At 39.5% G+C, this 15,788-nt stretch overlaps 1 protein-coding gene across 1 annotated transcript in view; it reads left to right on the forward strand.

The window, feature by feature from the left end:
• cenpu (centromere protein U) overlaps positions 1 to 15,686 on the forward strand; it is a 32,541-nt gene extending 16,855 nt beyond the window's left edge. Inside the window, exons 5-13 of the mRNA XM_080189738.1 lie at positions 619 to 727; positions 2,233 to 2,511; positions 4,017 to 4,137; positions 5,134 to 5,251; positions 6,350 to 6,428; positions 11,583 to 11,630; positions 11,723 to 11,784; positions 12,356 to 12,512; positions 15,082 to 15,686. Of these exons, the coding sequence (XP_080045864.1) occupies positions 619 to 727; positions 2,233 to 2,511; positions 4,017 to 4,137; positions 5,134 to 5,251; positions 6,350 to 6,428; positions 11,583 to 11,630; positions 11,723 to 11,784; positions 12,356 to 12,512; positions 15,082 to 15,192 (1,084 nt within the window). The 3' untranslated portion in view covers positions 15,193 to 15,686. The remainder of the gene's footprint in view (positions 1 to 618; positions 728 to 2,232; positions 2,512 to 4,016; positions 4,138 to 5,133; positions 5,252 to 6,349; positions 6,429 to 11,582; positions 11,631 to 11,722; positions 11,785 to 12,355; positions 12,513 to 15,081) is intronic.
• Positions 15,687 to 15,788: the final 102 nt, after the last annotated feature.

Raw genomic sequence — 15,788 nt, forward strand, 5'->3', positions numbered from 1 at the left:
CGCCTTAGGCCTCATGTCAGAGGCTGACTGGAATTTTTGCAACCCAGGCAGCTTTGTGGATACGGCATTCTAGCGGCAGTCTGGTGGCTGGTACTCCAGGCAGGATTCAAGGCTCACTCTATCTTCCTAACCACAGCTGTGGCCACGGGGTACCTTGTGAAAGCCTTTCCCTCCACAGTCCCATCACACTTCTGTTATTGCACCTAATCTTCCTTCTTGCTTGGTGTTCATTTTCCATAAACAAGTTGGCACTATTTAATATTAAATGCAAATTGCTTTACCTTTCTTTTCCATCTTGCTGTTTCCCTTTTCTTGATCTCTGTGATTGTTGTCCAGTAGGAGAACTGGCAGGCAATGCTCTGAGAGCACCATGAATTGTGCAGGGAGGAAACAGTGGGAGAAAGTTTGTGCCTCTCCCAGTTTTACTTCCCTTGTGGGGGAATTGCCAGTTACCTTCCCATAATAATGTGGTTGTGATTAGGAACTCTAATATTCAGAGTCTGAATCCAATTAGTCCAGTATAACACCAGGTTTCAATAAACCTTGCTGCCAATTGGATGCCTTTTGCAAATCTGCCATCTCTCATCGTTCTTGATTTTCTTTTCTTGTATATTCCAGTGCGTTGACACGTATATCTGAACGTGTGGAAGCAGAACAAGATGAAGTGGATACAGAAAGTATTAGCAATGAGGCATTGAATGACAATGCAATGGAACCTGTTCAAAAGGTGCTTTCTCATATGATGTTGCGTTTGTTGAAACTTTTCATGATCAATGTAATCATTTTACTACCACAAGTCATCTTATAATGTAACAGCAAAATGGAAATTTCTTATTACTAAACATAATCCCAAGGAAAGGTTTTATCCTCGGCTTTCCATCTACTGTTGAGAACTACAAAGAAGGTATAGGTTAACTGGCAATGCATGTTGTCCCCATGTCTGCGTCGGTTTCCTCTGGATGCTACGATTTTCCCCCACAGTCCAAAGATGTGCAAGTTAGAAGATTGCCGATGCTAAATTGCCCCTTAGTGTCCAAAGCTGTATAGATTAGGGGGATTAGCCATACTAAAAATGTGTGGGAATGGGGATAGAGTGGGCATTGACTCTCCAAGCATGGGTGGGATGCTGTTTTGGAGAGTCAGTGCCAACTTGATGAACCAAATGGCCTCCTGCACTGTAGGGATATTATGAACACTGACATGACAATATTTTGAAAATTGCAGGTACAATTAAAAATATTCTTTTTATTGCAAAATTAAATCAGATAATATCCAAGATGACTTTCATTGACATTTCTATTCTCTCCACAACATGGCAAATAGGATCTGGAATAGGTTATTTGGCCCCTTGAGCCTGCAATATTATTCACCAAGACCATGGCTGAATTTCTACCTTGACTCCATCCACTCACACTGTGCTCTTATTCATTAATTCCCTAAGTACCCAAAGATTTGTGTGCTTCTGTCCTGATGTGGAACTGAGCCACGACAGATCAGCCATGATCTTATTGAATGGCGGGGCAGGCTCGAGGGGCTAGATGGCCTACTCCTGCTCCTATTTCTTATGTTCTTATGAATATATTCAATGACTGAGTATTCCCATTTTCTAGGCAAGTTACTTACAAAGATTCAAATTCATTTGCTTGAAGAAAGTTTTCCTTATCTCAAACCTTGCAGTTTGAATCTCTGACCTTGTATTTTAGATTCCCCAGCCAGGGGAAACACTTTTTCAGCATCTACAAGGATTTGATGTGTTTCAATTTAGTTGTAACCATAGAACCCTACAGTGCAGAAAGAGGCCCCTTGGCCCATCGAGTCTGCACTGACCACAATCCTACCCAGACCCTACTCCCATATCCCTACATATTATTATCCGCTAATCCCTCTAACCTAAGCATCTTAGGATACTAAGGGGCAATTTTATCATGGCCAATCAACCTAACCCACACATCTTTGGACTGTGGGAGGAAACCGGAGCACCTGGAGGAAACCCACCCAGACACAAGGAGAATGCGCAAACTCCACACAGACAGTGACCCGAGCCGGGAATCGAACCCAGGTCCCTGGAGCTATGAAGCAGCAGTGCTAACCACTGTGCTACTCTGTTGTCAGGAGAAATGTACCTCCACATGAATGAATGACAATGTTGAGGCAAGTAATTCACAGGGTATTTCAGCCTAAAGTGCCTTTTTGTTTTGAGTGCTTTGTTTGATTAACAATAATATCTCGCAGACAGGAGCTGAGAAAGTGAAGTTAAAAACAGTATCCAGTTCGCTGTTCAGTAAAGCTTCCAAGAAGTCTAAGGAAATTTGGTCACAGACAGATGCAGTAAAGAATCCTGGTGAGGGGAAGTCTGGAGCTAAGCGGAGAACTGCTTCAGCTGTTGTCCCAAAGAAGTCACTGGTTGAAACTCGGGTATCAATTTCAAGACCTAAAAAGCAAAGTAACAGGAGAGCAGCTGCATCAGCAACTCGCACCAGGGATGACTCTTCTCACGTAGAGCCTTCCAGGGTAAGGAACATGCTTTTTCATTCACTTGTGATTCCTTTTGTTTTGGCCAGTTCAAAGTAAATTAACACTGCAATGAAGTTACTGTGAAAATCGCCTAGTTGCCAATAGATAGAGGAGGAAGAGAAAACCCATGCCTGGTAGTTTAGAAGCATTAATCTTGAAACTTAGTAAGAATCTTACAATACCAGGTTAAAGTCCAACAGGTTTATTTGGTAGCACGAGCTTTCGGAGTGCTGCTCCTTCAGGTGAGTGGAGAGTTGGGTTCACAGACACAGCATGCATAGACATAGATTCAATTGCAAGATAATGGTTGGAATACGAGTCTTAACAGGTAATCGAGTCTTTATGGGTGCAGACAATGCTCTCTTAGCCTGTCCTGTCACCTTCAATATTTTATGCACATGCACCCAGATGCTCCTGCACTCCCTTTAGAATTGTACCCTTTGTTTTATATTGTCTCTCCACATCCTACCAAAACGAATCACTTTGTACTTCTCTGCTTTGAATTTCACCTGCTACTTATCCACCCATTCCATCAACCTATGTCCATTCGAAGTTGTACACTATCCTCCTCACAGTTCACTCTACCTCCAAGTTTTATATCGTCCACAAATTTTGAAATTATGCTCAGTACACCAGTGTCTAAATCATTACTGTGCCCCAGGAAGAGCCTATCACTGACTCCTGGGAAACTCCAATACAAACTTCCCTCCAGTCCAACAAACAACTGTTAGCCACTACTCTGTCTCCCGTCATTTACCCAACTTCATATCCATGTTGCTGCTGTCTCTTTTATTTTACAAACTCCAACTTTGTTTATGCGGCACTTTATCAAATGCCTTTTGGAGTCTGTGCGCCATGTCAACAGCATTGCTCTCATCAATCCTCTGTTATCTCATCAAAAATCTTTTAACAAATTAGTTGAACAAATTAGTTGCCAGTAACAAAATCCTTGCTGGAATAGATTGGATGCTTCAGAGTTTGCAAGTACATCTTGTGCCTGCAATGCTGCACTCCATCAAGGAGTCAACATCTTCAAGGCGGATTGGAAGACATTTCAGCAGGAAAAACAGAAGTCTTTAAAAATTGGCATTGGTTTAAGTTCAATGTTAACTGTTATGCACACTGTCAATGTGTGCACAGTGGCGCAGTGGTTAGCACTGCTGCCTCACAACGCCAGGAACCCAGGTTCAATTCCGGCCTTGGATGACTGTCTGTATGCATGTTCTCCCCGTGTCTGTGGGTTTCCTCCTGGTGCTCCAGTTTTCTCCCACGATCCAAAGGACGTTCTGGTTAGGTGCATTGGCCATGCTAAATTCTCCCTCGGTGTACCCAAACAGGTGCTGGAGTGTGGCAACTTGGGATTTTCAGTGACTTAATTGCAGTGTTAATGTAAGCCTACTTGTGATACTAAAAAATAAACTTGTAGATGTGTAATCACAAGGATTAGTTGTTTTGATCTTTCCCTGCACTATTTACTGAAAATCAAGCTTTTTACTTGACAGGAAACTTCCCTACAAAATAATATTGCAACCTCTAGACGGAAGAGAAAAAAATCTTTGGACAGGAGAACAACTGGATCTGATACTTCTCCTAAGTCGTCTGTATCAAGACCTTCTACTCCAGGTTAGGGTACGAATAATGCAGCACAGGCATATTAATGGGAACAGTGATTGTATACATTTCTTTCTTATTGTAATGCAGGGAAGCATCTTTTCAAATACAAGTACTTCAAGAACAAGTTCCTACCCAAGAGATTAGGCTACCTTGCTGGTGATAGATAAAATGCTGTTGAGCTGGGTCAATTGAAAATACAACACCAGGTTAAAGTCCAATAGGTTTATTTGATAGTAAACGCCACAAGCTTTTGGAACACTGTTCCTTCATCAGATGAGTGGAGAGTTCTGATCAGAAACAGGGCATATAAAGGTACCCACAGTTTACAGAATACTGATTAGAATGCGAGTCTTTATAGCTAATCTGCTATTCAAGTCTTAAAGGTGCAGACAATGTGAGTGGAGATAGCATTAAGATTAGGTTAAAGAGATGTATATTGTATCCAGACAGGACAGTAAGTGAGATATTGCAAGTTCAGGCAAGTCACGGGGGCTACAGATAGTGTGACATGAACCCAAGATCCCAGTTGAGGCTATCCTCATGCGTGTGGAACTTGGCTATCAGTTTCTGCTCAGTGACTCTGCACTGTCGTATGTTGCGAAGGCCACCTTGGAGAACATTTACCTGAAGATCAGAGGCCAAATGCCCGTGACCACTTAAGTGTTTGTCAACAGGAAGGGAGCAGTCTTGCCTGGTGACCAGACAAGACTATCATTACCTTGTCTATTGTTTGAGATACTTTTTTCAGTATAGAGTTTTATGGATAAGTTTTAAACCTTCCTTTATTTCCATTTGTTTAACTGTGCTAATATCAAAATAGCACCCTGTCTCTAATTCCCTTTCTCATTCATTGATTCCTTATAAAACATGTAAATCATAGGGAGAAAGTATCATAATTTTGAGTTCCTTGTAAATAATGTGTTTCACAAGTAGCATTTAAAGGAATTATGATAGCAACACAACAGAACAACAATATATAATAATCGATAGTTTCCTTCCTTTCAGAGGCTGGTCCATCATCCACAAAAGTCTCACGTCCTGAGGGTAAGAAGAGGCTAACAAAAGCTGTCACTGAACTGGATGTAGTTCTCAGAGAATTTGAGGACATTGTTAAAGAATACAAGTAAGTCCAAGACTGGTATTGTAACATATGATAAAATAGTCAATATCCGTGAGCCACTGCAGAACAACTTGTCGAAGAGATATTAGTGCATCCTTTAATGCCCACCTGCCTATTCAGTTGGAGATTAAAGTTACCATTGCATTCAAAGAACAGAAGTAGCATTTGGTGTCATCCTCAATATTTCTCCCTCAATCAACAATATTGAAACACGATTTTATGGTCATTCCATTAACTTGCTTTTTGTCGGACTTTGCTGGGTGCTGAATTGTCGTTGCATTTTCCTACTTAGGATTTCAAAGGTAATAATGGGATATTACAAGACAATATGACAGTGAGCTTTATGCGTAATTCAGTAAAGGAATCTGGGGCTTTTCACTCCTCAAAATCAGACATTAAAGCCATACTTTGGCCAAAGGTACCAATAATCAGCCCCTAAATAGCACAAAAGCAGGAATTCATACAGTAATTTGTCATCACTACAAAGCCGAACACGCACTGTATTACATAGACCTCATGTTGACCACTCATTCAGTGCTCAGATGTGAATGCTACATCATATTTCATGAATTCAGTATTGCCACACAGCCTGAGAAGTCTCCCGTGGCTGCATTTGGTCTCCATCTGTGCTCTTGACTGCGTCTTGGATCACAGTAATTGCTTTTTTTTTTGTAGACCAGCGTGTTCCACCTGTAATATTTGAAATCTGAAATCACACCTCTGATTTGCTGGGTTGTATAATTTCTGTTTAAGAATCATCCGGTTCAGTGAGTAGTCTGTTGCTGACTGACCTGACCTAGTATCACTGATGCTATGCCCTTGTTTCTTGTCAATCATAATACATAGCTTGTTTGTAGGAGCGAACAAAATGATCCCTGTGTTGAGATGAATACTGAGAATGAAAACACAGCAACTCACATTGTAGAACTTGAAGCAGCAGATTAAATAACACGTTTCTATCTGTTCCTATTGTGATATTTAAAAATTGAGTTCCATGCTAATTTATTGTTTACATGAAGAATAAAGCTAATATAAGCATGAAAAATTATAAATCTGCAGTATATGTCTCATACTAAAATTGTTTTTTGTTCAATGTAATAGGCAGTCTGTGGAATTTGATGTTTGTAAAAAAGTAATTGATGGATTCTTCACTGATTTGAAGGAGGAATTTACTGAAACAGTGAGTACTGCAGCGATGAGCCTTTATTTTTTTTCCCTTTTTTTGTTATGCCTTAGATCGGGGGTGTTGAACTTCATTTACGTGACAGGCTGAAATGACATCAAGCATGAGTTATATTAAGCAAAACTAATTGACTCCACTTGGTTTGAAATTATGCCTTTTCTCTCTTTTTTTAGGTGTAAAAGGGTTTAGCGTTTAACAATTTATGGGAATGAGGTCTTAGAACTAATCTGCATCGGTGGCATGTAGCCGCAGTATTGCTCAGTGCTGTTAGACATCGTTGGCAGCTGGCATTGGATCAATTTAAATTGGAGTCAAGTAGATGTTTTAGGACCCTTCTGCACAGGCTGATGGTCGTGGTTAAAGAAATGATGGGGAAAGTTTCATTATTTTCCCTTATGTGGAGCATAGAGAGGTGCACCTCCCAACTTTTCTAGCATTCGTATGAACTGCCCACTGGCCATATATGGCCCTCTTATATCTGCTGAAGCATGTGATGCACCCTGAATCCAGTGAGAATCCTATGTATCCATCACCATGTTCCCTATTTGCCCTAGTTTTGGACTCTCCCACCACCTGGAACATTCTTTCCACCATGTCTAGTCCTGTTAGAAAATAATAAGTTTCGATGAGAACCCCTCTCACTCTCCTAAACTCCAATGAATATAATTCTAACCGATTTAGTCTATTCATATGACAGACCTGCCACCCCAGGAATTAGCCTAGTAAACCTTTGCTGCACTCCCTCTGCAGCAAGAACATCCTTCTTTAAATAAGGACATTGAAACTGCAGACAGTACTCCAGGTGTGGCCTCACCAATGGCCTATATAACTGCAGTAAAACATCACTATTCCTAGACTCAGATCTTCCCACTGTGGAGGCCAACATACCATTTGACTTCTGTATTGCCTGCCGTACTTGTGCGCTTACTTTCAGTGACTGATGCAAAAGGACACGAGATTTTGCTGAGTATCCACCTCTCTCAATTTACACCCATTCAAATAAGCTGCCTTTCTATTTTTGATACCTAAGTGAATAACCTCACATTTATCTACATTATACTGCATCTGCCAAGCATATGTCCACACACTCAGCCTAACCAAATTCTGCTGAACAGTTGGGGATCTAGCACAGATCCCTGCGGTATCTCACTAGTCACTGACTGCCAATTGGAAAAAAACCCATTTATTCAAACTTTGCTTCCTGTCTGTTAACCACCTTTCTATCCACCTCAAGACATTTCCTGCAATCCCATGCACTTTGACTTTACATAGTAATCTGTTATGTGAGACCTTGTCAAAAGTCTTCTGAAAGTTTACATAAACCACACCCACTCATTTCAATTCTACTAGTTACATCCCCAGAGAATTCCAGTCGCTTTGTCAAGTATGATTTCCCTTTTGTAAATCTGTGCGGACTTTGTTTGATTAAACCATAGTTTTCCAAATGCTGTGTTATGAAATTCTTGATAATGGACCGCAGCAACTTCCCTGCTACCGACATTAGGCTGAATGGTCTATAGTTCCCTGTTTTCTCTCTACCTCCCTTATTGAATAGTGGGCTTGTATTAGCTACTCTCCAACCTTTAGTAACCATTCCAAAGACCATAAAAGTTTGGAAAATGACCGCCAATGGATCTACTATTTCTATCTGCCTTCAATCCCATTAATTTCCCCAACCAGGAACCCAGGTTCATTTCCTGCCTTGGGTCACTGTCTCTGTGGACTTTGCACATCCTCCCCATGTCTGCATGGGTTTCCTCCGAGTGCTGCAGTTTCCTCCCACACTCCAAAGGTGTGTATGTTGATTGACCGTACTAAATTTCTCCTTATTGTCAGGAGGACTAACAGGCTAAATACGTGGTGTTATCGGGTTAGGGTCTGGTGGGATTGTCAGTGCAGTCTTGATGGGCCGAATGGCTTCCTTCTGCACTGTAGGGATTCTGTAAAACCATTTCTCTATTAATACTGATTTCAAAGAACAAACAAAGAACAAAGGACAACACAGCGCGGGAAACAGGCCCTTCGGCCCAACGAGCCCGCGCCGCCGTCCCATTGTCTCAGTGACCTCACTAAAACTTGTGTTTCTCAGAGCTTCCGGTATATTGCTTCTGTCTTCACAAAGGAAGTACAAATTTAGTTCCTCAGCCACTTTTTTCTGTTCCCTGATATGAATTCCTTATTTCTGGCTGTAACCTCTTCACCTGCAAATTACTGAGAGCGTGCCAGCTCTGTGCCTGCGAGGGAACGTATCACACTTTTTAGCAGATCACACTGGTTGTTTTAAATTATTCTGCCAATATTTCAGTAAATATTTAAAGAGATGCGGTAAGGTTCAGTGTAAAGAAAGTCATTTATATGTATGCCATTTACCCTTAATGATTCTCTACTTCTGAGCATAGCCTTCAATTCCTAGTAGGGGAAAGTGTGAGGAAGGTGTTTGACTTGATGGATTGAAAAGGTGGGTTCCTGTGGATTCTACAGAAGGTTGTAAAGCAGTGATTATACTTTTCCAGGAAATTGAAACAGGAACTTAGTTTTCTGGATATTAAGTGACAGGTCCATGTTCTCATATTCTTCAGCAAGAGTCAACAATTACCTGGAGCTCAGTGTGAGTGAGTGTGTACACAAATGTCAGCTGCACATTGAAGCTCTGTAACAGATTGGAGTGGTTTTGGATACAAGGCAGCACATATTGATCAGTTTCCTGCTCTGTTTAGACTCTGTCTGTATCTGTACGTAATTTGCTGGAGGTGAATGCAGTACTATACTGTAATTTTGCTCTGTTTAAATAACAATCATCAGGAATTGCTGAAGCAGGTAAAAATAAGCTGCACAACAGAGTCTAGGAATTGAAGCTGGAATTTTCTAATCTCAGTACTTTGGTATTTGATGTGTTCAAGTTTACAAAGCAATAAATATTAGAAGTATAAATATTGAAAGCAAAGTATTGTGATTTTTTTTTAGAAAAATCAAATACAAAAGTAGCAAGGAAATGTATTTGCTTCCTTACTCAGACTACTACTGTGTGCAGTTCTGATACAACAAAAATGGATATTTTCTACTGGGGTAGAAAACGCAGCAAATATTTGCAAAGATTTTGCCAAAATTGAAACAATATAACTATCAAAGAAGATTGAGCAAGGTGAGGGCTCTTTAATCTGGAAAAGACTATTAGGAGACTTTGTAGAGGTTTTTAAAATTGCAAAATAGTTTTATAGGGTGAACCTGGAGTAAATAGTGGTAGGATGGTCATGTGAAGTTTAAACATTGGCATAGACAGGCTCAGCCGGTTATAACAAAAAAAACATCTTTTGGCCCATTGTATCTGTGCCAGTTCTCTAAGGAACAACTCCAGACCCTACAATCTCATCCTTTCTTGTTAGCTGCTTATTTGAAAGCCAAGTTTGAATCTGCTTCTGCCACGCTTCCCTCATGTCACCATTGGCTGTTTTGTCATTCACCTTAAACTGATGTCCTCTGGTTCTTGACCTTTCTGCCAACGGGAGTAATGTTTACTCTGTGCAGGCTTCTCTCAACCTTCTCTTAATGAGAACAATCCCTGCATCTTCAGTTTCTTCATGTGATTGTCCCTCATTCCTGGAACCATTCTTAAGTCTTTTCTGCACCCTCTAATGTCTTCACAAATCTTCCTAATTCCAGGATTGGGCACAATACTTCAATGTATCCACATTTTATTAAGGTTTAACAGACTTCCTTGCTGTCATTCTCTATGCCTCAATTTGTAAACTCAGCATCTCAGTATGCCTTTTAACCATTTTCTCAACCTGTCTTTCCACCTTAACGATTTAGGCATATATGCTTCCAGATCTCTGTTACAGCACTCCCTTTCAAATTGTACCTCCACTTTATTCTAATTTTTGCTATCAAAATCAGCACTAAAAAGCATCTGCCGGGTGTCTGCCCATTTCACCACTCTGTCCGTGTCCCCTTGAAGTCTATACATAATGCATCCAAGTTATGAAATGTGCTCCACAAGTCTAGGCCATTAATATATATCAAAAAACAGGGGTCCAAGTACCAAACCCTAAGGAACCACACTGTATATCTTCCACCTTTCAACAAAAAAACTATTCATCACTTAGCCTACTTCATATCATTGCTGCAGTTGTCTTTTTTACCTATGGGCTTCAACTTTGCTGGCAAGGTAGGGTGCCAGATCAGAAACCCCAAGGTATATTGTGAAGCCAAACTAGACCCCAACAATTTTTATATTTTGGCATAAATATGAGGAAAGGATGCTTTACTCCAGGAGTAATTCCACTGACAAATTAGGAATCTTTTTAACAAAACGAGCTTTATTCATAACACAGTTTAAATATAACTCTTACAAAATTAAACAGTTTAACACTTAAATCATTGAATAATCTTTAAACGTGAAAAGAAATAACTCAACTTCTAATTTATTACCATTCACTTCCAATTCAGCAATACTTATCTTAAATATCTTAAACCCCACTTTAAAATAGTCAGCAAATCCAACAACCAAACTCAAAGCTGTTTTTCTCAGCTGCAAACCTAGCTCCACCCATTTCTAATAGCATATGACTAAATGACTTTGTATACCTAATTTAGCTTTCCATTACTTTAATCAAGAAAACAGCCCAAAGAGTCTTCTTTGGTAAGCAAAAGCTCAGTAAGCCTTCTGCTAAATAAACACTTACATGGTTAAAATGAGGAATTATTCTGCTTCCCAGCATCAGCTGTATTCTCCCCAGACAAACTGACTGACTTTGCAACAAAACACAATCTTAAACCAGTCTTACTTTAAACATTAAGTATATTAATAGCACAGCATTATAATAGAAACCTATTATGTGGCATTTCATCAAAAGCCTTTTGGCAGTCCATATACACTGAATCATCCAGCAATTCTTTGTATACGTTTAGCTGTCTGAAGAAGTTCACTAATATTTTTAAGGCAGTATCACTTATAAACTGTGGATTTGGAAGGTGTGATTTAGAGCTGGCAACCTACTTTATATCCAGTGTTATATTTGTCTACAATTTCACATAGCCTAAGACTTTCAACAGCAATTCTAAATGTGGAAACATTTCTCCAAATTGCTATCTGAAAATATCAGTTCATAGCAAACTGTTGCCCAGATTGACAATTTTCTTTCCTTTTTAAAGAGCAAACATATGCAAGATCTGAAGAATTTGGCAAGAAAAAATGCAAAGGTAAATATTTATTTTGATATCAATATCAAATGTTTCCAAGTTTGTATAAAATTGTGAAAAATTGAATTGACATGAATATTCATTGTTTATAGGTGATGACAACTTTCAACAAGACAAGACAGCACTTCCTTGTAGCTCAAAAGGAATTAAATGAGTAATGCCAATTTAATTCAGCTTTTTCTTAAATAAGTACCCCATTTGTGTTGTTATTGGATAAATGGTACAATCTATCTTTATTTCAAGCATACTAATTTTTCTTTCTGCCCATTTTGATGATTTTAGATACTTAATTCCAGTACCATTGTAATAGAATCCTTACAGTGCAGAAGGAGGCCATTCCACCTATCAAGCTTGCACCAACAACAATCTCACCCAGTCCCTGTCCCCGTAACCCGACGTATTTAATCTGTAATCTACCTGACACTATGGGACAATTTAGCATGGCCAATGAACCTAACTAGCACATCTTTGGAGTGTGGGAGGAAACCACGCAGACACGGGGAGAACGTGCAAACTCCACACAGACTGTGACCCAAGCTGGGAATCAAACCCAGGTCTCTGGCACTGTGAGGCAGTAGTGCTAACCTAATGCCGCTCCAATAATGTTACTTAAATGTACGGTGAAATGTTATTAAGAATTTAAATCATAATTAAGTTACTTCAGATCAGTTGAAATACTTTCATTTCTAATCCAAATCAGGAAGTAAATTTATGATTATTTACAGGCAGGAAGCACAACTCAAATATTTGCGGAAGGAATATTCTGAACTGAGTCAAAAGAAATCAGATTTGCTACTTGCAAAGCAATTTGTTTCTGGTTTTAAACAACTGCAAACACAGTATATTCAACATAGAAGCAAAAACCCTGGTGATAAACAAACGGTAAGACTCCTGTTTAATATATCCATCAGTGTTGGTCATCTGTAAAATGTTGTTTAGTGACTTGGTATTTACAGACAGATTCAGGTTCCCTATAAATCAAGCCCTCAGGTAGAATCAACTATAACAGTTTATGATAGTGACCGAGACTCTTTCTTTTATAGTGCTTTTATTGTAGAAAAAAAAGTCCAGGTGTGCTTCATGAAAGGAGGATGATGGCCATTATAGTAGTTAGCATAAGTGACCAAAAGCTTGATTAAAGAGATGGATTTTGAGATTTTTGATGCTGAAAAAAGAGAATAATAGCTTGAAAAATATGCTAATTGCAGGCTTTAAATGATTAAATGTTGGTAGAGAAAAAGGAGTTGCATTTATATATCATTTTATAAGAACATAAGAAATAGGAGCAGGAGTAGGCCATCTAGCCCTTCGAGCCTGCCCCGCCATTCAATAAGATCATGGCTGATCTGAAGTGGATCAGTTCCACTTTCCTGCTTTTCCCCCATAACCCTTAATTCACTTGTCTATCAAAAACCTTTCTACCCGTGACTTAAATATATTTAGCAAGGTAGCCTCCACCACTTCAACGGGCAGAGAGTTCCAGAGATTCACCACCCTTTGAGTGAAGAAGTTCCTCCTCAACTCCGATCTAAACTGCCCCCGCCCTTGTCTTGAGGCTGTGCCCTCTAGTCCTGCTATCCTTTCTAAGCGGGAAAAATTTCTCTACCTCTACCCTATCCATCCCTTTCATTATCTTATACGTCTCTATAAGATCCCCCCTCATCCTTCTAAACTGCAACAAGTACAGACCCAGTCTATTTAGTCTCTCTTCATAGTCCAACCCCCCCATCTCCGGTATCAGCCTAGTGAACCTCCTCTGCACTCCCTCCAAGGCCAATATATCCTTGTGCAAGTGCAGCAACCATCACTGCACACAGTACTCCAGCTGCGGCCACACCAGTACCCTATACAGTTGCAGCAAGGCCTCCCTACTTTTATATTCTATCCCCGTCGCTATAAAGGCCAGCATTCCATTCGCCTTCTTGATCACCTGCTGCACCTGCAGACTGGGTTTTTGCGACTCATGCACAAGGACCCCCAGGTCCCTCTGCATCGTAGCATGCTGCAGCTTTTCGCCCTTTAAATAGTAATCCCTCCTACTATTCTGCCAAAGTGGATAACCTCACACTTGCTAACATTGTACTCCATCTGCCAGGTCCTTGCCCACTGGCTTAGCCTATCCAGATCCCTCTGCAGACTTTCCACACCCTCCACACAATTTGCTTTTCCACTCATCTTGGTGTCATCAGCAAATTTTGTCACCATACACTCAGCCCCCTCCTCCAGATCATCTATATAAATGCTAAATAGCTGAGGCCCCAGCACCGATCCCTGCGGCACTCCACTCGTCGCCAACCGCCAATCAGAATAGCACCCATTGATACTCTCTGCTTCCTAGTACTCACTACTCACATCCCAAAGTGCTTTATAGCTAGTGAAACAGTTAAGTGCGGTCACTGTTGTAATGTAGGAAAAAGGCAGCCAATTTCAGAAGACCAGTTTCAGGATGAGAGAGTGTGTGGATGGGGTTAGAGAGTGGAGTGTTATAAAGATGAGAATTTTAAATTTGGCATGTGTGGAAGGAGAGCTAGGAAATAAGTTCAGGTCAATGAGAATAGTGGAAATAGATGAACAGTTAATTGAAAATATTGGAGGTAAAGTTTGAGATCACTTGGATTTGTAGAGCCTCTCAATTTTTTGCTTCCAAAATACTGTACAGCTGAGGAATGGTTACTGGTTTTGTTCTTTAACTTGCAAGTTTAACTCCCACTCTGAAGATCTATTAGTCAGCCTCTGACAGCACTGCATGTGGAAAGATGCCAAATGGAATATTCAGATCGAGCAGTAAGCTTAACTGATTAATTATCCTGCCAGGCTCTTAACGAGGAGGAAATAGAGGTGAGGGTTGAAACAAAGGGAAGGTGAAGGGTTTGTAGATAAATGCTGGGGAAGAAGGAAGGCAGTTTCAAAGAACAGCTTCATCTGGAGGGGTTTGACAGCATAGGCCAGTGACCACTCTTACTGGCAGGTACATTCAAACTCTTCGATTGGGAAATTAGATTTGAAAAAGATGTTTCAGCAGTTTAGTACATTTTAAAATGGAATGCTGCAACTTATTCAGAAATTTTAAAGTATATATTTGAACAAATAGCTTGCTCTGTCCCCTGACTTAGCTTTACATTTTGAGATAGATTTGTTTTTACTGTTCTTGTTCTTCAGAATATACTGCTTATAACATGTTTGCTCACTATTTGTTGTCCCAATTAGAAATTAATTAATTGTGGTTTTGGGATAATTATATCTGCAAACCCATTTCATTTAAAGACAACTTCTGACAGAAATTAACTTGGTATTTTACAGTTCCCTTAACATTTCTTATTTACAATAAAAAGACAAATTTCTCAGGTAATTCATTTTTTGGTTATTCTAAAAGACAAAAACTAAGAATGACAGCAACTGTTTATATAACTTTTACTCTGGTACTATTAATTTTCTTCTCTCTTATCTACAGTATAATATCTCCAGTTTTCCTGCATTGTTGTTAGAGGCACGTGGCATTTTCGGAGCTGAAAAACAGCTGCAGATAATAAATACAAAATTACAGCAAGCACTGGATAAGTAGTAAAACAGTTGTATAATAAGAGCACAGCCAAGAAGCCTAGAACTAAAATTGCTTTATTGCAAATTAGTAATGTTTATTAGACATTTTAGGGCAAATGTTTTGGGATTATTGAATTGACTAGTCACAACAGATAAAGAAAAATCAGGCAGCAATGAACATGTGTCTGTAACGAAGCTCTGCAATTTGCCAGCCATTTCCATTGAGTGGAAAATTGGATAGACTCTGATAGGGGTATGTACTTCTATTTTTATCAGCTATCTTTGCAGAAATCCTGAAAATCTGCATGTTGTTTATGGACATGTATTATTTTTACTTATGTGGTTTATATTAATAAAACAAACTTTGTAGTTTCTTTATTGTATTTTTAACACAAATAGTGGAAGACTATTTATATAGGTGAAACCTTTTTCTTGCTGTGCATTGCAGGAAGTTACTTCTGTCGCTAACTTAAATTTATATTTCATGTATCAGCAAATAATGCATCAAAATAAAAGTTCTGTATACTCATTCATTTTAGAATGTGGTATTTAATATGTCTTAAATGAAAAATTCACTTATGTACAACTCATAAATAAAATGTCACACACTCATTGTAT

Source organism: Carcharhinus amblyrhynchos, chromosome 5 (assembly GCF_965287045.1).
Source record: "Carcharhinus amblyrhynchos chromosome 5, sCarAmb.v2.hapA, whole genome shotgun sequence".
NCBI classification, from domain to species: Eukaryota; Metazoa; Chordata; class Chondrichthyes; order Carcharhiniformes; family Carcharhinidae; genus Carcharhinus; species Carcharhinus amblyrhynchos.